Source organism: Antrostomus carolinensis, unplaced genomic scaffold, assembly GCF_000700745.2.
Source record: "Antrostomus carolinensis isolate BGI_N321 unplaced genomic scaffold, ASM70074v2 scaffold49237, whole genome shotgun sequence".
Taxonomy (NCBI): Eukaryota; Metazoa; Chordata; class Aves; order Caprimulgiformes; family Caprimulgidae; genus Antrostomus; species Antrostomus carolinensis.
Window position 1 is genome coordinate 26,438 of NW_010327601.1, and position 22,518 is coordinate 48,955.

The following is a 22,518-nucleotide window of genomic DNA, read 5'->3' on the forward strand; positions in this document are numbered from 1 at the left end:
TCACTGACTGGTTTTGTTTCTGTTCCTGTATCCTGACCTGGGGTTTGGTTGCAGAAGTAGCGAAACCCACAGAGTTGGAACTGAAGTTGGTGGCGGTGTGGCTTGGTCATACAAAATGCTGTATGAACTCTTAAGTGGGATGAAACTTTGGTTCTTGATGATCAAGTGAGACACTGAGCATGACTGGAATTGTTGAAGCTCTTGAAAACAACTATAAAATAAGTACCGTGTCATACTGTCTCCCCACCCCCGTGGGCTTTTGGAGGTGAATTAAACTGCTCTTTGCAGATCGACAGTGTGCAGGGTTTCTTTGCAGTTGATATATCTGAAAATAGGAGCTCAAGTCTTCATAGCGTGTGTGTTTTTGAATGTTCTGTGTGGCTGTAGCAGGGACGGGATCACTCAGCTGCCTTTCCAACTGCTGTAATGGAGAGAAGCTCTGTGGTCACTTTTGGGAAAGACTTGGCAGATGCAGAGCCTAACCACCAAGATGTAAATCTTTGCCAGCAAAGCATCTAGACATGTGACTAGCCTGTTAAATAGCTTCTGTATAACCTGCTGCTGCCACTTTCTAGCCTTTCAGATTACTTTTCTATGGTTGCTGTTTGTAGGCAGGAATTTTCCCATCGTTTGTCAGCATCACTGCAGAAAGATTTGGTTAGATAAGAAAATTGTATGTTGAAAATGTTAGCATAATTGACTTTAAAGCATACTTAAATGTACCATTTGCATTTTAAAATGTCTTCCTGAGTAAGAGTAAAATCCACAGGCAGCGCTGTACCAGAACTGCATGTAGTTTGCTGTCCATGCCATGTGCACTATATGTTTGCTATGAAGCTTAAATAAAACAGGAAAACCCTTTTATACGTCTTTTTGGTTTTGCTCAATTCCTCAATGTTTTGTTTTGTTTTTTTAATTTCTTCCCCTTCTGAAGGTCCGTACTCCTTAAATGGTTATAGGGTGAGAGTGTACAGACAGGATTCTGCCACCCAGTGGTTTACTGGTATCATTACTCATCATGATCTCTTCACCCGCACTATGGTTGTTATGAATGACCAGGTGAGTTTGATTTGTGACTAGTGAAGCAATCTAGTTTTAAGAACTAGTCTTCCCTGTCAGCTCTGTTGAGGATTTCTTTTCTCAACAGAAATCTTTTAGCACTGCAGTAGCAATTACTTCTTCCAAGCAATTGAAATATCCACTTTCTACAATTTATTGAATTAAACATTTACTGCAGCCCTAATTTACATTTACTGTGGTGGGTTTTAGTTGTGTTTCTGAAGTTGATGGTACAAAAAGAACTAATACTGGTGTCTTTAGTGGCAGTGATGAATTGTATTTCAGGAGACCAGAGTAACGACTCAGTGTTAATATAGTGAATGCCTTGAAAAGACTGACAAAATAACGTGTGACAATAAAAATTTAAGACTAGTCTAATGCTCAAATACATTCTTACCCATAATTTGCTCTAATTAATTTTCCCCCAATTTTTTTTTTTTTAACTTTGTGACACATGATTAAAGATCTGGTTCACATTTCCTTCTTTCTGAAGTATCCCTCGGTAGTAATATTCCACCATACTTACAGTTGTTCTCTCCAGACATCTCTCCTTCTGTTGGAAGTGATATTGTAATGTGCTCTGCAGTATATTTCCTAGTATATTAAACACATTTTATAAAATATTTTTATATTGTAATTGCTACTTAAGGATTACTCGGTAAAGAACTAAGTGTCTTTTAATTTCAAATTTGCAGGTCATTGAAGGGGAGAAAGGAAGTGGTGGTGGTGTACTTATTCTTTTTAAAAAAATAAGTTATTTTATAGTGATATGTAAAGATGCATTTGCTTTGATTTTATTCTATTCCCAGCCTTTGTTGAGAGTATACGACAGTTCTGCTTGTCAGAATTCAGTAGGCTGGTGAACACTGATATAAAAAACACAGATTGGCTAGTGTAGCCTGAACGTCTGCTGATTATTTTTTCCCTCTTGTTTTTAATAAACCAGGTGTTAGAACCTCAGAATGTTGATCCTTCTATGGTTCAGATGACCTTTCTAGATGATGTTGTTCACTCTTTGTTGAAAGGTGAAAATATTGGCATCACTTCACGCCGACGCTCTCGTTCCAACCAGAACAGCAACACAGTCCACGTAGATACATTTATCTTTTTACCTAAGTATTTTTGTATATTGTGAATACTAAAATACATGTTTAAAGTCAATAATTAAAATGGCATTTAAGTCAGTTAATCATTGAATTATTTTTAGGGTCATTATACGCGTGCGCAAGCAAATAGTCCCAGACCAGCAATGAATTCCCAAACTGCAGCACCAAAACAGAATTCTCACCAGCAACAGAGGAATACTCGGCCAAATAAGAGGAAAGGCTCTGATAGCAGCATACCTGATGAAGAGAAGGTGAAAGAAGAAAGATACGATTATATAGGTCGAGGAGGTAAAACCAGTTATTGGAAAGGGACGGAGAGTTTCTTAAAACTGTATTAGATGGAAAATGTGATAGACATGTTTTTATCTTTTACAGAAAACCCCAAAACCAAGAATAAACATTTCCTTAGTAAAAGAAGAAAACCTGAAGAGGATGAAAAAAAATTAAATATGAAGAGACTGCGGACAGACAATATCTCAGATTACTCTGAGAGCAGTGACTCAGAAATTTCAAATAAAAGATTAACAGATTCATCCTCAGACCAAAATTCGGAAAATGAGTTAAAAAGCAAGAACACTTCAAAGATAAATGGAGAAGAAGGAAAATCCCAAACTATTGAGGGAATAGAACAGGCGCTAACAGATAGGCGGTCTCCATGGGATGAAATACAAGAGGATAAAAAACACGAAGAGACAGAAAGGCTGAAGTCATCCGTCTTAGATCAGCAAAATCTTCACTCCATGCAGCAGAGCAGCCAACACCTTATGAGCAGAATGCCAAGGATCCACATGTTCAAGAGTGCAATGCAGAAAAACATCATACTGTGGAATTAAAAAATGAGCAATTTGTACCCAGACCTCCTACTCCGAAATGTGTTGTTGACATTACTGATGAAAACAGGTCTGAAAAGGAGAGCCAGGATAATGCTGCAAGTACCTTTGGTTTACAAACCGTTCAGAAAATAGAATCTCACGGCAGTGATTCAAAACAGCAGTTTGCAAGTGCAAATTTCCTTGAAGGAAGAAAACAGGAAGCTGATCAAAGTTGGGTTAGCAGTGTTGTTAACAAAACGGATTTGATACAACCTGGGGTTGTAAAAACGTTATCAGTAAATGAACACTTAAATCCTGAAAAAGAAAAAGTGCAGTATGGCTCGTTTATGTCTTCGTTAAATGTAGCTTCACTAGCAGAAGAGGGTAAACGGCATAAGCAAAGTCCAGTCCCTGATTCTGTGAAGTCAAAACCTAGTGCTTCAGTTGATCATCCTAAAACAAAGTCACCTGATGTTAAGCCTAAATTCACCCAATCTTCCGATACTGTGAAGTCTAAGGTTAGTTCCCAAAACAGCCATGCTACTGGATTAACAAGGTCAGCCAATAAAACTGATCATGATTTGCCTAGGTCTAGTTTTCATCCAGTTCCAGCTAGAGTTAGTGCTCTAGAAGCTACTAAAAGCCCTCTTATCATTGACAAGAATGAACATTTCACGGTGTACAGGGACCCCACTCTGATTGGACAAGAAACAGGAACTAATCACATTTCACCTTATTTGCATCAACATAATTATCCTCTGCATTCCTCATCCCACCGAACCTGTTTAAATCCAAACGCTCATCATCCTGCATTAACTGGCTCATCCCATCTGCTAGCTGGGTCTTCAGCTCAGGCTCCCTTGTCCGCTATTAACACTCACCCCCTTAGTACCGCATCCCACCATTCTGTTCATCACCCTCATCTACTTCCTGCAGTGTTACCCGGAGTGCCTGCTGCCTCCTTGCTGGGTGGCCATCCGCGACTAGAGACTGCTCATGCTAGCAGCTTAAGCCATTTGGCATTAGCACACCAGCAGCAGCAACAGATGTTACAACACCAGTCTCCACATCTTCTTGGACAAGCTCATCCTTCTGCTTCCTATAATCAGCTAGGGCTTTATCCAATTATTTGGCAGTATCCAAACGGAACACATGCTTACTCAGGACTTGGTCTGCCCTCCTCCAAATGGGTCCACCCAGAAGCTCCTGTTAACGCGGAGGCTTCCTTGAGAAGGGTAAGTTGAGCTTGTTTCTTACTGATGTATTTAGCTGGGGCCGGTGTCTCCCAGCAGTGGTTTCCTAGGTGCAGATTCAGTAGCTTATATCACACCACGTGTGCAGTGATGGTGGGGTTTCTGAGTAGGCAGAAAACTAGGAGTGGTAACTGCTGTTTCACATTCAGAACTCGATCTCCTAAGTATTTTAAAGAAAGATTAAATGTCTGTTTTTAGCTTATGACCAGGCGAGATCAGCCAGCTAGTTTGAGACCTCAAGTCCACAGGGTAAATAGTTGCTCCCTCAAACTATGAAAACCATTGTGTACGTTAAATACTAGGAGAAGTAGGATAATCATCTTCATTGTGAAATTCCATGTGTGCTTGCTAAATAATGGAGAAAGGCTGAGATGGAAGGTGTACTAAATCCAGTGGGAAGTCCTGAAGAGAAACACTCTGGCATGTATAAATCTTTCTTGTGCTATACACTCATTTCTCTTGTCTTTACACCTATCTGTGTGCCCTCTCTTGGCGTATCTTTTTCTCCCCTTCTGTTCCTGTTGACACACATCCCTGCCTTCCCATCTGCTTTCTACTCCTCTGTATTCAGGTCAGAGCGATTCCTCTGTCTGTATGCTGAGTATAACCACTGAAGTCTCAGAAGAAACGGTTTGTGTTTTTCAGCCTAGCGCCCAGTGCGGCGGTGGTGGTGTTTGGCAGGCAGACGTGGCAATTACAGGAAAAGTTTTCTCGGCTCCTGCAGGCTTGGGATGTGGCACGCTCGTTGCAGGCACCTCAGAGGAACAGTGTTAAGATGAAGCATGTGTAGCGCAGACAGAAACTTTGGAGAGCTCTACTGCCAGCTTCAATCAAACCTCCACCGAGCATGTGCATACTGATTTTTAGAGGCTTACAACTTGGCCTAATTTGGGCAGATTTTCACAGGGACCACAAAAGGCATGTCACTGACAGTGGTCCTTCTGCCAAGCTGTAAGCCTTTGCGTCAAAGCTTGGAGTTCCTAAATGGTTACAAAGATTTATTTTTTTAAATTTTTCACTGTGGGGAAAGCTATTCTTCCCCAGCCTCATTCTTGAGAAAAGCCAAACCATTGTGGCTAAGTCTTTCCCAAACAGTCAGTTTGAGTTGGCCTTGTAATATGAAGTCAGTTTGATCTAAAATGTGATAAAGTCAAATGCAGCAGAAAAGAAAAGCCTAAGAGAAAACTATAGGTGGATTTATCTTTTCATGTTGCTGCCTGCTCCACCCCATACTGAAGTCCATTTTTAAGAACTTATGATAGACTCTGGTTTCACTGTGGCTGCCTGAAGTATGCAGCCCTGCATACCGAGGCACGTAGCTTTTTAATTATGTTGATATGTGGCAGTTGTCTTGTGGTGACTTGTCTTCTGGCTCTTGCACTGGAGGCGTTTTTCAAATACGTCTTAGAAACCCAGAATGGGTGTTTCCAAAGTTGATTTGCATGGATGCCACAGTCACAGGAAGGGATCTGTGTTTCAGCTGTAACAGCAGCAGCCACCCTCTGCTCAGGGCTGAGCCATGTCTGTGTGCTGAAGGGAGTGTACCTCCAAGCCTACCTCTTCCTACCGTCTGCAGGTGGCTGTGGCAGCTCCTGTCTTTGGGCTGGGCCGTAGATGGTTGCAGGTGGAGTCATGAAGCTGTTTGGGCAGTGCTTGGTGCTGAAGCAGATGTTCTCGCACTCCTCTAGGGAGAAAGTAACAGGCCTTTTTTGCATAATACTTGAATACAACTTACAGGCTGTTCGTGGGAACTCCCCACTGTGTGGGAACTCCTGGCCTAGAAGACGTGTGCACTAAAACTGTTAGTGCAAACCCAAGTGATAGCTTTAAATATTCAAAAGTATAGAAACCAGAACTTCAAAGTTGTAGCACCTTCAAATCTGTTCTGTGCTGCTTGCATCATTAGAGCTCTTGACTCCCCTTCTGCTACAGCACTCCTCAACTGGGAGTTGCCAAGGCTGGGGAGAAGGAGAGGGATGGACTGGTGTGGAGCAGAGGAGGGGAGGAAGTTCTGGGCAGTGCCGGGAGTTAGGGGTGGAGGAGCACCCAGAGGCTTTGGGGTGCCCATGAGAGCTCTGCTCACTCTTGTCCCAGTCCCTTCTTCCAGGCTTGTCCCTAGCACTTGAGCAGTGCTTCGGCAGGGTGCCCTGCCTTTCCGCTCCTCCGCATGTGTTTCTCATAAGCGGGTCTAAGAGCAGAGAGGGAAAGGGAAGAAAGATGGAGAACTGCTCTTGGTCTTTTCTGCAGAGTTGTTACACAAGTTTCAGAGAAGATACAAAAATAGAAACTTACCCAAGTAGTCAATTAAAAAAGTTTCACAAATTAAGACTATGACAGTGTGTTTAAACAAGGAGGTTGGTATTGCCCACCTTTTGAGTATTTATGTACACAGCACAAAGCTGTGTGTACTGTGCATTTGCCATGCTGCAAAGTATGGCAGGCATGTACATTTATGGTTTTAATAGTGTGCTGCTGATGAAATTATGCCAAATAAAAATGCCCGGCAAAATAAAACAGATAAATTAGGATTATCATACTTACTCATTTTGTTTGGGGGGAGGAGAGGAACTATTCAGGGAAGAGATACTGCCATCCCTTATATTGAGGTTCGTTACCAAGCTGGAGATGAAATTGTTTTATAGAAATACTAAACCGTATTTGTCTTTCAAAAGAAATGCTTCTTTTAAAGTATTTGAAAGAATACTTTGCCAATTCGTTGAAGAGCTAATGGTCTGTTTACTAGTAACTGAAGTTAAGTGCTGTCAGACTGTCATTGGTTTGGTAATTTTGATGAGCTTGAGATGCTCTTCTGGAATTAACTATTCTTGCTGAATACTTGAAAATTTAACTGTTCTAAGAATGTTTCTGAAATGCGCAAGGTATTTTATATGCTGCAAGTCCAGGGGGAGTACGATCAGATGAGCCAGTTGGTCAAAAAGTGACTTTAAATGTTAGATTTTATTGACTGTGCATGATTTGATGCTGAAATACATTACTTCACTCTGATCATTGGTAAGACTTGATACAGGAACTCATGTGGTCCCATGATTATTTTGAAATCTGATTTTTTTTTTTGTTTTGGTTGGTTTTAACAGAATACTCCCAGCCCATGGTTACACCAGCCCACCCCAGTGACCTCAACTGAAAGCCTTGGTTTACTGAGTCACATTCCTGTGCGACCATCCAGTGCAGATCCCCTTCGGCCTCTCAAACTGACAACACATTCCAGCCCACCGTTGTCCAAAAGTATCGTAGAGCATCACAAAGAGTAAGTTTGCTGTTTTAACTCTGTGTGAGAGGGTACATTTTGGCAGCTGATGTTGTCTTCTAGCTTCCTTTTAGCTTATTTGTAAATGTGGACGCCTGTGATAGAGAAAAGGTTGTCAGTGTGCTGCAAAACAGACTCTGCCCTGTTGACTTGGAATGGTACTTGAGTTCCTGAGTCATCTGGAGACTTTTGAAAATTGTACCTAATATAAAGAAAAGTTTATTTTGTGTTAATATATAACTTTGTTCGGAGCATGGGAAGACAAGGTCTTCTGTTTAGCACGTTGCACTACGTTCAGACTAACCTGTGTCTGCTTAACCTTTTTCAAACAGAGAACAGGAGAGGAAAGTGTTTATTGAACCTTTACGTTCCGTTACGACTGCACCAGTAAAGACGGAGCTAGAGCAAAGCAGGACGCAGACAACAAAGGAGAGCCATATGCACAGACATTTTGCAGATCCAGTGTTGAACCAGCTGCCAAGGCCACCACAGGAGACTGGGGAGCGACTGAGCAAATACAAAGAAGAACATAGACGGATACTCCAAGAAAGTATTGAAGTTGCTCCTTTTACAGCTAAAATAAAGGCACTGGAGGGAGAGAGGGAGAACTATTCCAGGGTAACGTCCTTATCTTCAAGTCCCAAAAGCCATTCAGTAAAATATGACAAAGACGCTGAACGCTCTGTGTCAGAACTGTATAAAATGAAGCATTCGGTTCCACAGAGTTTGCCGCAGAGTAACTATTTCACCACTCTGTCTAGCACTGTAGTAAATGAACCACCAAGATCGTACCCATCAAAGGAAGCTTCAAGTGCATACGTTGATAAGCAAACTAATTGTCCTTCAACAGCGGCTAGTCCCCAGTCTCTCCCCTCTTACATTTCTTCTCTTTCAAAACCTCCACCTTTAATTAAGCACCAACCAGAGAGCGAAGGCTCTGCAAACAAGATACCTGAGCAACTTTCGCAGTCGGTGCAGTCTCACTTAGTAAATTCTTTTAGAAGTGACAGCAGGAGCCCTACTCAGTTGGCAATCACATCTGCAAATACACTCCGGAGTATGCCTGCTTTGCACAGAGCCCCTGTGTTTCACCCCCCTGTGCACCAGAACCTGGAGAAGAAGGAAAGCAGCTATAGCAACCTTTCACCTCCAACTCTAACCCCCGTTCAACCCGTTAATGCTGGTGGTGGCAAAACACAGGAGTTGCAGAAACCACCAACTTTAGTACCTGAGCCTAAGGAAGCTCAGACTGTTTACAAGGGTACTTCTGAACAGAATTTATCAGAAATATGGAAGCCCAGTAATGCCCCAAATAATGAAAAAGTGGATTGGCACGTTGAAAGAATGAGTGGAAAGTCACAGTCTGCTACAGCATCTGTTATTGTGCGTCCTCCTTCTAGCACGAAATACGATAGCGTACCAGTAATGCAGTCTGCTTCCAAAGATCGAGTTAGTGAGAGATCTTCAGCTGTGACAAATCAAGCAGATTGCCTGAAAACAGCGGAAGCCAGGGAGACTGGAAGAATCATTCTGCCAAATATGAACTCAGACAGTGCTCGCACACAGTATGAAAAGAAATTTCCAGCTGTCTCGCAAGGCAGCATTCCTTGTGCTGTCACCCCTACCACAACTATGATCTGCAGTACCAAAACGGATGTCACCACATCAGCAGCAACAACTACCAGCGTGTCAAGCTGGGGCAGTTCAGAAGTGACTTACTCCTTATCGAGCACGGTCTTGGCCTGCACGCCACTGGAGTGTACTGCCTCGAGAGCAGCTAGTCAGGCGGTGGCGCAGACCCAGGAATGCAAGGTCAGCACTCCAGCACCGGTTCCACCCGCCGCTGGCAAGACAGGCAGCGCTGCTCAGCCCAGCTCGGGATTCTCCACCTCCACCGATTTTGTCCATTTGAAAAAGCACAAGGCAGCCTTGGCTGCAGCTCAGTTTAAAAGTAGTAACACCAGTGAGACCGAGTCCAACTCTGTGAAAAATCAGACATTTTCAACGTCTCTCTCCCTAGACAGTGCTATCATCTGTAATACAATAAACAAAGTGAACTCTGTAGGCAGTGGGCAAACTTCCCAGACGAGTCAGCCAAACTACCACACTAAACTGAAAAAGGCTTGGCTAACAAGACACTCGGAGGAAGATAAAAACACTAATAAAAAAGAGAATTCAGGGAACAGTGTTTCAGAAATTATTAAGCCATGTTCTGTCAATTTAATAGCTTCTACATCAAATGATTTCCAAAATAACATAGATAGTAAAATCTTGGCAGATAAGTTTGTGAAGGAAGATAAGCACCCTAGGAGAAAAGCAAAACGAACTTACGAGTCTGGCTCTGAAAGTGGAGACTCTGATGAAAGTGAGAGCAAGTCAGAGCAAAGGACTAAACGGCAGCCCAAGCCAACCTACAAAAAGAAACAAAATGATTTGCAGAAAAAAAAGGGTGATACGGAGGAAGAAGTAAAACCGAATGGTGTTCTTAGCAGGAGTGCCAAAGAAAAAAGCAAGCTGAAGTTACAGAGCGGCAGTAACAGCAGTGAGTATATTAATCTGATTTGGAAGAGAGACACCAAAGTGAAGTCTAACTGTTAATCCTGGAGGGTTTGTTATGCGCAATAGCTGGGAGAAGAGTTAAAAAGCATGCTTGTATAAATGAGTAGGTCCAGATTTATCTGTCTTGAGGCCATTTGAAATATCCTGATTTAAGAAATTCAGCATTTTGGATATATGTGTTAACAAACTGGTTCTTGGCCTAAAAATAATCAGTAAACTAGCTGGTTTATGCTCTGCATCAGAATTTAACAGACTGGTGTGTGTAGTTGTGCCACTTGGATTGAGATGTGTGTGTGTATATATATATATTTTTAGAAAAAAATAATCTAATGCATTTATTTTTAGAGCGCTACTGGAGGGAGTGATTCTCTGTTGTTGAACTTTAATTCATCCTTTGATCAGGAAGCCAGAGGCAGTTCCTTGAGAGCCTGATGCCACTCTGTTATGATTTGGTTAATTTAATGAAAGGTTTGAGGGAGAGTCATTTCACACTCCTAACTAGCATGTGTATTACGTGGTGTTAACATTCCCCTTGTTTAAGGAATAAAGACATTTACATTTACATTGAAATTTGTGTTTCCCTGATGCTATAGCATGTAGCAGATTGTAACTAGATTTATCTGAAAAGAGAAACTAGTCTGCCAACATGAGGGATTTTATTTAAGAACTTATTTTTTATCCCAATTTATTCTTCTCCAAGGACTGTTCTTTTGTCTTTGTTCTGTTGAGTATGAGAATGTCTACCATTAAATTACTTTTTGCAATAATTTTAAAGTACAAATAGTAAGAAAATGAGTACTGCTTCCTATAATTACATTCTCTGGCTTTACACTGCCTAGTGTATAAAGTTACTCTTGTGATATCTGAGAGTACTTGATCCCAGAGTTGTACTGGTACTGGAAGGGTTGCAGTCTGTCTGAGGTATTCTGGCTTGGGTCCAGTGATAGTAGCATTACTTCCTTCCCCCTCTCACCACCCTTTCAAAAAGGGAGGATCAAGGAGAACATGCCTATAACGTGTTTCTTGGATTCTCTTCTTAAAGTGAGCTATAAATATATACATGTAACATGTTAGGTCTTTATAGCCTTTGTATTGTTGCAAAAGGTTTGTTGTTTGGGTTTTTTTTGCGTGTTTGTTGTAGAAGGGTTGCTTACCTAAGTTAACGGAAGGCAGTCACTTCTTCTTTTGGCTAGCAGTACCTGAGTATAAAAGTGCTATATGATAATACAATATGGAACTGTTTCATGGAACTTAGGTCAGGAAATGGGTAGGAGTTGTGAGTCACAGCCTGTCCCATGGTAGCAGCTTCTAGTGCTTGCCAGCCTCTCTCAAAATCTTAATAGACCTGAGGTCTTCATGTCTGTTTCTCCTACTTGACTCATTACATAGATGAACACTTCTGATACTCCTGTCAGTTTGTCTTGGTGGCACGTCAGTACAATTTCTGAGTGAGAGATGGTCAGAGATTTTTCTTATGAAAAGGACTTTCCACAGAGGTTTATACAAAAAGAGTCAACCTTGAGGAGCTTTCAGGCAAGAACAGGGACAGCTGCCTGGGTTCCCAGTAGCTGGCTGAAGAGAACTGTGCTTCAGGATCTGCGGCTTGGTGGCAGTTTTACAACGTGGGTGGTATCTGGATACTGCCAGGATTGAAAACTGCTTTGTCCCAATGCCATTTCGGAAAGCCCCGGGAGCCTGTGTGCTAGCCAGAGCGCTCAGAGCTCCAGGCTGCAAGGCTCCCTCCTGCAAAGCAGGGCATTTTACAGTCCTGCAAGCGCTGGGAGTCTTCCAAGTTCCTGCCCACAGAGCTTGAAGTCTAGCAGCTCACAGATGACACCCAGGATCCCTGGTTCCAAGTCAGAAGACATCGTTATGGACTAGCAAACCTCTGCTTTAGCCTTTTCTACTCTCAAGTTTTAATCCAGTTACCATCATGCTCCTTGGATGAGAAGGGAGTTCGTTTTGTAGGCCATGAACTGAGGCGTAGGCAGACTGTCACTTGCGAAGTTTGCACAAGTCATCTCTGACAAAACATAGTCCTGAACCCAGGTACCAAGTCTGAAGTGAGCAGCCTGACCTCTCTATTGTCCTACATCAGGTCCCTGTTTTACAGGACATGAACTTTGAAGAGTAGTGATAGATGAAAAGACAGGTACTTGTCTATCTGCAGATAAAACTAGTGCCACTTTTAAAAGTCATTAGAATGAAAGCCTGGTTAAATAAGAACAGGGTTCAATTCCAAAATATGTCTGTGAAAACTGCATTTGTTACTTAATAGATTTGCTCCTCATGTTACTCAGTGTCAGCTCTGCTGACTTTCATATCAGAAATAGAATTGTACTGCTTAGCCTTGCACAGCCAGCAAACTTTGACAGAGTAAATGGTTTCTGTTCTTCTTTATGCTGGATATTTTACATTAAGTTCAGATGAGCTGCATGTGAATAGAGCTGCTCTTCTGTAATCGTATCTGTAACCCTCAGCAAACAAATTTTGAAGAAATAGGATTTTTAATTTTTTTTTTAGCTCTATTTTCATTCATGAAATTGTTGTCTTTTTTGCATACAACTTCACTTGAAACAGAATTCCAACCTTTATTTCTTGGGGTATTGTATTTCTTTGCTTGTTTTGTAAGAATGAGATTCTGAAGATGGGGTTTAGTGGAATACTTGATGAACATTATAAGAAAAAAATACAGCATCCTAGGTATTCCTGGTAGCTCAGCAGGTAGTTCACTGTGCTCCTGCCTGTGTAAGTCTAATTAGTAGCTATGCTTTTTGAACTTCGGTGCTGACAGGCGGGCAAATTGAGCTAATAATGAAATAGGCAGGTAACAAATGTCCTTTCAGAAATGTTGAATGCTGTCTGACCTGACTGGGTTCTGTGAATAAGGGCTGCCAAAACCTCATCTAAAACTCTCCTTACTTTTGCAGCTGGTATACCTCGCTCAGTGTTAAAAGACTGGCGCAAAGTAAAGAAGCTGAAGCAAACAGGAGAGTCCTTTTTGCAGGATGATTCTTGCTCTGAAATAGGACCAAATTTGCAAAAATGCAGAGAATGTAGGTTAATAAGGAGTAAGAAAGGAGAAGAACCAACTCACTCACCAGTATTTTGTAGATTTTACTACTTTCGGCGGTAAGTACAACTATTTTCCTGATAATGTGGTGTTTTAATTTTCAGAAATGATACTGACAAAGGACTTGGCATGCTTAAAAGCTTGTCTGATTTTTCTGTCTCAGTCAGTCTGATAAAAGACACCACCTAATTCAGCAGTATTTACCTTTGTATTTCTTATTTCTTTTGTGGATTGACTTCATTGCTGTGTAAAGCTTTATAGCAAAGGCATCAGAGCAGCTGCCCAGTGTACCTTAGGCAAGCAGAAAATAGGGCACATCACCATTACACAGGTGTCTGACATTTGAAGTGGGCTTTTCAAAAGGCAAGCTTCAGTTATTCTGGACAAGTTGTACAACCGCAGAGTTGCACTTACTCTCCTAATTGTTCTTATGCCAGTATATGGTGGGAATGCTGCTCAAGGTTTCCTGAGGACAGATGAGTTGTGACCTCCTTTTTCACAATTAATGGCCAATCAAGGAAAACTCACAAATCGTGAAGGAAATTTCCCAGGATGCAGCATAGCATACGTGGTGCAGGTGGCACAGCTATCAAGACAGAACAAAACAGCTTTAATTTGCATGTGGGCTGTGCTGTCAGTATATATCCTGCTTGTTTTGGAGAGGAAGTTGTTCCCTAGATTTGGTTTAATTTTTCATAATGAAGTTTTACGTACAAGACTTGGTAGTCCTACAGGAATAATTTCAAGGTTGAACTCGGCATACCTTCTGCATAAGAATATTTGCTTCCTAATGTAGCAGTGTCAGTTTGGGGTTTTTTCTCCTGTATAAGGGAGAGAACTTAAGTGATAAAGTGTTACCAACATTTTAAAATACGGAATATAAAAGTTTGAATGTTTTTAATATATTGTGGTAAACTTTACAGCAGTTCAATTATTTTCATTGTGTTTAGATAGTAGAACTTGAATTGTAGATGAAGTTTGCACTGCTGTTGGAAGTTATTATTGTAACTGAAAATTCATCATTTCTCGTTCATTAAATACATATCTAAGTATAATTTTTGATCATGTGTTGCAGTAAAATTCCTTAATTTATCTTTAACTATTACAATAATCGCGTGAGTATAATGAATTATCTTGTATTATACAAGACGGAATAATTGTTACTGCTGTAAAATGGGCTAAATATAGGCAGGGTTAGTGGAATGGTATTGGGTAGGATAACAGGAAAGCCTAAAGGTCAGAAATTAGTAGATATAAAAATGTTACCTTGCATTAGAGATTTGTTCTGCCTAGGAATACTTAAATGTAGTGTATGAACTCCTGTTTTCTGACTATGAGAGCAGGAGGATAGAAAGATCTATAAGTCAGACCGAGTGATCGCAGTCAGACACTCCAAAAATTAAAGGTGAGATAAAAGTGGAACCAAACTTTGTCAAAAAAAAAAAAAAGGAACAAAAAAAGCCCCCCAAATTTTTCCTGTCTGCAATTTCAAAGCAATAATAAATGTTACAGAGAGATAATGATGAGTAAATTGAATGCGAAAAGTGCCTAAAAATTAGTTTTATTTTTCATGCTTCCTTACTGTTTGCTTTAAAACCATATGTGGCAGTAGGATTTATAGTAAACTGTAAGTCACAGAATATAATGATAATATGCAGTTAAACTATCTTTTCATTTTTAGGTTATCTTTTAGTAAGAATGGAGTGGTTAGGATAGACGGTTTTTCTTCTCCTGATCAATATGATGATGAAGCACTGAGTTTATGGACACATGAAAACTATGAAGATGATGAACTGGACCTAGAAACTTCTAAATACATTCTAGATATCATAGGTGATAAATTTTGTCAGTTAGTAACATCTGAGAAAACAGCCATGTCTTGGGTGAAGAAAGATGGTAAGGACATCTCAAATCCTCTCGAGTGTTCTGCAGTTTTTCTCAAGTGTTTGCGTTCATCATGGCCCATTGCTTCCTTTTGAGTAGCTTACTCCACTGGACTGTCAGCTTGGATTTTCCTAGGCTGTTTTGTAAGAGAGTATGTCAAGAAGGGCCAGGGACCTTCCTCAGTGGGCCAACCCATTCCCCCTCCCTGCACTGGTGGCTGTGCTGGGCCTGGGCCAGGCTGCTGTTGGGATTGGAGCAGCCTCGGTTCCCAGCTTGGCCTCCAGCTCTCCAGCCAGAGCAGCCAAGGCCTGCAGCGAGCCAGGTACTGACTCCTGCCAACAGATGTTGTGTTTCTGATGTGTCTCCTCAAAACAAAGGGGAATAATGTGACAGCATGGGCCCCATGGAGCATGTGCTAACGCCATCGCCTCCTCCCCACCAAAGCCACGGTTAGTCCATCCTTCTGGCCCACAGCAGATGGGCACAGGCTGGAAGTGGGCTGCTGGCTCCAATAATTCCAGGCAATACGAGGAGCAGTTGGGGCAGAAAGCAGAAATGCTAGCCAGGTCTCCAGGACAGGGACCGCCCTCCCCTTAGCCATCCAACTCACCACTTTGTCTGCCCTTGAGATTAAACATGTCCCACAGGCAGTCAGGTGAAAAACCTGGCTCTCTTAATTGCATGAGGTTAAAAGTATCTATTAAAGAAGTTGTTCTTCGTACTTGCAACCCACTCATGTTGAGCAGGAATATTCTCTCTGTATTACTTTAGTCTATGTTTTTTGGATGCTTTATTTTCTTTATAGTGTATCAATAGTACTATCGATGGGGATGCTGTGTAATTCATCTAAAGGATAGATGTTGATGGTCTGTTTATGAAGAATCACTTCCCTCCCCCTCCACCCAGTTGCATATAAGGGGAAAATTACAAATACTTCATCTATAAAGACTGTTCATTCTGTTCTTTGCATTTAAACTTCAGTCCTTCTATTGTGCTTGTTTTGTATTTCAGCCAAAATTGCATGGAAGAGAGCAGTGAGAGGAGTCCGTGAGATGTGTGATGCATGTGAAGCCACATTATTTAACATTCATTGGGTCTGCCAAAAATGTGGATTTGTGGTCTGCCTAGATTGTTACAAGGCAAAGGAAAGAAAAAGTTCCAGAGGTCAGTTCTTTATAAACTGGAGTATTGTATAGGCTGTTTATTCTCATTTGTTGTAGAGCTACTGATCCACTAGTGTAACCCCCTTTCTGTAAAGCATTAAATTTCTGCTTGTGTGTTTTGGTTTCTCTTAGATCTTTTTCGCCTCCTTTTTTGTCGGTAGATGTAGAATCAGTCATTCAGAAAGAAACTGCTGTGGGGGCTACTTTAGGTCTTTGTCCACTTTTCAGTCTTTCTGTGTGGATTGTCTCGGATTGCTTGTGCCTTGCCCCTCAAGGTTAAATCTTGTTCTTCAGCTGTGAGACTGGCACTCCATTACACCTCCCTGCTTTATGGTAACTCATTGCTGTTGAGACTTGCCTTGATTTGAGTGCTCTCTGGAGTCCTCCCTTCAGAAGTACATGGTTTGTCATCTTGACTTAACAGCCTGCTTTTTAAATAAAAAAAGAAAGAGATGGAGAAAAAGCCTTCACATAGTATTTAAAATGAATGTTAATGGAAGTTTCACAAACCAGCGCCCTGCACACGTGCTCAGTTTAATCTAATTCCCGTGCTTTAATGGAAATGTCTACTTTAGTGTAGTGAAGTGTAACAGGACTGACTTGCAAACCTGTGATTTCTGAGTGACCCAGCCTGGTTGCAATTGAAAGGAGGAATGGCTTGGAAGATTGATCTGGTCATTCAGCCCTCAGCTGTGACATTGGTGCTCAGGCTGCTTGTTGGAAAGGACTTTCTTCCCCCGGGTGGCAGGCATTGTGCCCTGGCACAGTCCTGCAGTCAAACACTGTGCCAGGAACTGATTCAAGTATAATGCTGTTTTGAAAAGCTTTTCCACGTTTGTCATAGCAGCATAATGTCACAGATGTGAAATGTTAGTAAAATAAAGTTTAATGGTTAGATGGCAGATCTTTGATAAATTGAGAGACTCGTCCACTTTGTCCTTGGATTGCAGTGAGAGGCCTCCTACGCTGCGGTTATAGGATGTTCCCAGAGACTTCCATCAAAGCCTGAAATTTCTAGGGAACTAACGCTGGTGTTTTCCAACACCAGGAACAGACATTAATGCTTTAATATTGGAGGCTGCTTCAGCAGCTCTTAACTGGCTTAGGTCTGTATGTGCATCCATCTGACGTGTCTTGGGATGTACGCCGAACCTTATTTACCCTAGTGGGAACGTGCAGTCACAGGCTTTTTATAGTGTGCGTGTTAACCAGCCAGGAAAATTTTAGTAAAATGTCTTTGAAGCTTAAAAAAGCAGTATACAGAAGCAGGCTTCTTTTCAGTCTTCTAACAGGGAAGACTTTCTCCTTACTGTTTATCACAACATTACACGCAGAAGCAGAAGTCTGGTGGATTCCCTATCTGTGGCTTTATTTCTAATGAGGCTGTAGGATTTGTGTGAACTCTTGTCTCTCCTTTGGCACTCTCTTACAAAGTTCAGAACCACCCACCCATCTCTATATAATAGCACTTCATTACACCATTTTTCCTGGAACCAGTAGTTGTTTTTACAGTTGCTAAATGTAATGGAGAATACACTGGTTTCCCTCTGCTTCAGGAGGTTTAAATATTCCATAGTCAAATATTTATCAATGACTTACCTCATTACTACATGAATGAATGAATTTGCATGCATTGTTCCCTTCAGACAGATCATGGCACCATCAAGTGGAATGCCATGTTACGGCATTTCAGTGATAAAGTATGTTAAGTAGATATATGCTATTTTGGGTTTTTCTAATTTGATTTATGTTTGTGACCAGTTATATATTTTTTTAAATGTTTTTGGAGTTACAGAAACTACAAAATAGCTAACAAATCTAATATTTATCTGAAAATAACGTATGGTACATTATGTATCTATTAGAGTGTAAGAAAATAATGCTTTAAATGTGCTAAATGCTTTCTTTAGTGTACTCCTTAATTTAAATTGCTAGAGCTGAGCAAACTAGTAGAAAGTTTTGAAGAGCCTCTTAAATCTAGTAGTTCAGTGGATAGGCTACAAGTCTGGGGGTAAAGAGAGAACTTGCATTCCTATTTCTGCCCCAAAATCACATAGCAAATCAGTGACCAGTTGCTTGGCCAGACATTTTTTGCTCTCATTCTTCCTCTGTCTTGTCTTTATGTCGCATATTTCTCTGTCGGGGACAGTCTTCCTGAAACCTTATAGAAAGCCTTTCTCCCCTACCAGTTAGACCCTCTCTGCTGCCACAAACAATTTTCAACCAGTAACTTACAGTCTTGCGGTTTCATGTTTGCTTTAATCTGACACAAGTCCGTGACACACACAACTTCCCTCTCCTTTGTGCTGCCAGTAGCATTGGTGCAGCTGCATGGTAGGCCAAATCAGAGAATTGATTTGGTTAAATGTTTTGGCTTTTTTGGCCCTCTCTGGTTGAAGACAGCCGCTTTCAGTTGGCATGTGGATTGTGTCCAATTAAATTAACCATACAGTTACAGCCTAATTGTGTCTCTTTTCCATGTTACCATTCATTGAGGGAGTCTCACTGCCTCAGTAACAACTGTACAGGATTTTGGCTTATGCTAGTTGGCAACTTGCTAAATGTAATGAAGGGAATATACTTTGAAGCTTTGAGGTTATTGGCGAGGCTCTGAGTTACAGATGGGGCTATTCAGATTTCAGCATTGTTAAAACACTCTATTCTTTTCCTTATTGTGAAAAGTAGCTGTTGTATGCAAATCTTTGTCATGCAGGGTACTAGCACAGAAGACTTGTATGTGTAGAAAACTATTTCTAACTAAAATCCAGTTAGTGCTGTCTGTATACTACTGTAAGTAAAGGAAAACAAAACAACTGGCCACGTTATTTTGCAGATAAGGAATTGTATGCCTGGATGAAGTGTGTGAAGGGACAACCTCATGATCACAAACACCTGATGCCAACACAGATTATTCCAGGCTCTGGTAAGACCACCTCTGAACAAGCAGGATGTGTTTTTTCCCAGGTCTTTCTGTGAAGAGAGGGTAGATTTGTTTCTTGAAAATCCTAATTTTTTCCATTTAAAAACCTGCAAATTGTGTCAAATCATGGCAGGAGGGCAAGTGATTCTGGGCAGTTAACAGCAGGGAGCACAGATGATGAAGAGAGAAAGAGGAGTATGCTGACAGATCTCTGAGGGGGTTTTGGGGACAGGCAGTGAAGAAATTCAAGGTGTTTGTTGTGACTGTTTTGTACCTTTTCAGAGCAGAATAAAACAGCCAGAATGTACTTAATAAATCTGACCTTAGCTGTTAAAGGAAAATCTTAAAAATAGTACTGCTGAGGAGCATTATGAGGAGATTTTTTTTTTTTTTTTTCACTATTTTATGTCCACCACGCTCACCCGAAAAAGAAGAAACTTCTGTGTCGTTTCGGTTGGACATTTGATTGAGCATCTTGAAGCAAAACACAGTGAAAGAGCTTGTGATAAATGAAAAACTAAGCAGTAGTCCTAAAGCCAGCTAAATTTAGAATTTTTCTTACAACCAAGTAAATTTTATGAAGAAAATAGGTGTGGTTGTTGTCATTAATGCAGCTTGTGATCTCTGGCAGCATTGATGCAGACCAGAGAATAGAAAACTCAAATGTGCCCTTAAACTTGTTAAGTAAATTCCCAAGTTATTTTAAGCTGGAAGTACAGTCCCAGTCAGTATTTTCTGGGTTGTTGCATGTTAGTTCAGGTAGAAAGGAAGGTTGGTTAGAATCCATAATAAATTCAAATAGTGACATTCCCCAGAACAGGTTCCAGACTGAAACTGGTTTTAATTTCAAACTGTGAAGTGAACTTCTCATCTGGAAACAGCACAGTGAAGACTGCCTACATAACCTCAGTTTTGTTCGTCTGTGCGTACCCATTACCAAACAGCTTAAATTACCTGATCACATACTAATTTTTTTGTCAAGACATGGTTCACTTCAGTCTGTAGTTTGACAGTTTTATTAAATGAAGCAGTGGTGAAGCCATTGAACAGTGAGGAGTGAATAACACATTACTGGCTTGCTTGGTGTGTGCCATGCAATGGGAATGCAGAGTGAAGGTTAGAATATTCAGAAGAGTAGTGTGCAATTACCTGATTAAAGACCTTGTTGTTTTATGCACAAGCTTTTTGGAGTATTTTTGAGTTAGATTCATCACTCTTAATAGTTTAAATTTTAAAAACGTTTGGAGATAGCATTTTAACATCACGGTGTGTGTATAGTAAAGAGAGTCACAAAATGATTGAGAACTGCTGATGGTTTTCTTCTTAATTGTCTTCTAGTTTTGACAGACCTTCTAGATGCTATGCACAATATTAGAGAAAAATTTGAAATTAAATCCCATTGTCAGTGCACCAGCAAGCAGAGCACACAAGCTGGCAAGCTCCCTGCAATGAATGGTGTGTCTCAGGTGAGTCTAAAATGTGTGTATACATCGTAGTTTGTTCAGATGTTACGATTCTTGTGGTTTTTTATATTTGAATAGCACCAGTTGCATTTTAATTTGTATATACGATGGTTAAATGCTAGCCTTGTCTTTGAAATACATTAAAGCAAAGTTAAATGCTTAAATATAAATTTGTTCTTTACAGGTTTTGCAGAATGTCCTTAACCACAGTAATAAAATTTCTCTGTGCATGCCTGAGTCTCAACAGCAGAATACTCCTCAAAAGTCCGAGACAAATGGTAATTCAAGTCCAAGGAGTGACGTAAGCACAGACAGCAAGTTAACACCGCCTGAATCCCAGTCACCACTGCACTGGTTAGCTGATCTTGCAGAGCAGAAAGCCAGAGAAGAAAAGAAAGGTAGGTGTTTGAAATTATCATATCATGTCCGTGACTTTGGGCAGTGATACGTAATTGAATTAATAAGAAAAAAATCACAGTTTTCTGTTCAAGAAAAAGAAAAGATTGTGTTCTTTTCCCCCTTAATTTTAGTCTTGAAATTGCCATGCCTTCTCCTGGTGGCATCAGAATCTGTTACCAGAAGAGCCACTAGTGGAATGTATGTGTACTGCAGCAGTATTTCCAGCTGCAGCATCTCTCATTTGTGACAGGTACTCACTCAGCTGCATGCCTGAGATGCTGAGGAAGGCCTTTTCATGGTCACACTGTTTGACTGCATTTTGAAGGATCTAGTTCATCCTCTGGTGTGTTTTCAGGTGAATAAAGTGCCAGTGCTACAGTATATTACCACCACGATAAAGTGCAGGATACTGGTGCTGTTCCTATGTCTGCATTGTGATACAACAGTGTAAACTTCCAATGATTATTTTTATTTTAGAGAACAAAGAATGTCCTTCTGGAAAACATTCAAAGGAAGAGAAAGACCAGGATAATTTGGAGTCCCAAAACTGTAAAAGCTCCCCTGCTGCATCCCAGAACAACGAGCAGGGCTCAACCTTACGAGATTTATTAACTACAACAGCAGGCAAATTGCGTCTAGGTTCTACAGATGCTGGTATTGCTTTTGCTCCCGTTTACTCTACAGGAACAGCGGTAAGTGTTTACAAGATACGTTTTACATCAGGATCTGAAAATCTCATTTGTTTTGGTACATTGTAGTTACAGCAGTCTGATAGCTGTATTGCTTTAAATAGTCATTTCTAATTAAGACTTTATATGCACACGCACACATTTGCATTAACATTTTATTTATATACATAGAGAGTGATAATTGATATGTACTCTGAAGAAAATGTCCATTAAGTTAGATAAAGCCTTAATCTGACACAGTAAAGGAAGATTCCAATATATTGAGTTTTGTAATAAATATGTATTTCTAACTTCTTCCATGTAAGAATGCATGCAGTTTTCTACGAAGTAAGTAGATAACTGCAAGCTTGTAAGTGGTAATGAAATCTTGTCATTCTCCTGCAAAAGGATTTGCATTAACTTTATTTGCTTTTACATTGTTTAAGCCTACATTTGTTTGTTTTCTAATAGACTGGCAAGAGTGGAAGGACTATGCCAAACATTCTTGATGACATAATTGCTTCAGTAGTAGAAAACAAGATTCCACCAAATAGAGCACCAAAGATAAATGTAAAATCTGAAATAAAAGATGAGCCAAAGGACGACAAAAAATGTATTCAGGATGACTGCAGTAAACTGTACAGTGATATTCAGTATTCGTGGATCTGTGATAAGCATGTTTTGTGGCTCAGAGACCATAAAAACAACAACAACTGGAAGCTCTTCAAAGAGTGCTGGAAACAAGGAAGGGTAGGTATTGAGCTGGTCGGTCTATGATGTGACCTCAGTATGAACTCTGGGGGAGTGGTGTTAAAGGACAAATTTGCTGAACTCCATGTTTGAAAATGTATTGTTAGCAGTGGGCAAAAGCTTGTCAGGTATAGCGCGCAT

The 22,518-nt window shown here is 40.7% G+C and overlaps 1 protein-coding gene across 1 annotated transcript in view; it reads left to right on the plus strand.

Moving 5' to 3' along the window:
• The window catches only part of LOC104528042 (probable JmjC domain-containing histone demethylation protein 2C), a gene marked incomplete at its 3' end in the record, with an annotated part of 55,839 nt that overhangs the window by 22,023 nt on the left and 11,298 nt on the right, over window positions 1-22,518 (plus strand). Inside the window, 15 exon segments of the mRNA XM_010171932.2 lie at window positions 935-1,059; window positions 2,006-2,149; window positions 2,267-2,453; window positions 2,541-2,888; window positions 2,891-4,212; window positions 7,326-7,498; window positions 7,831-10,040; window positions 12,988-13,189; window positions 14,812-15,026; window positions 16,026-16,178; window positions 19,011-19,100; window positions 20,436-20,563; window positions 20,745-20,958; window positions 21,437-21,651; window positions 22,099-22,377. Coding sequence (XP_010170234.2) covers window positions 935-1,059; window positions 2,006-2,149; window positions 2,267-2,453; window positions 2,541-2,888; window positions 2,891-4,212; window positions 7,326-7,498; window positions 7,831-10,040; window positions 12,988-13,189; window positions 14,812-15,026; window positions 16,026-16,178; window positions 19,011-19,100; window positions 20,436-20,563; window positions 20,745-20,958; window positions 21,437-21,651; window positions 22,099-22,377 — 6,005 coding nt within the window.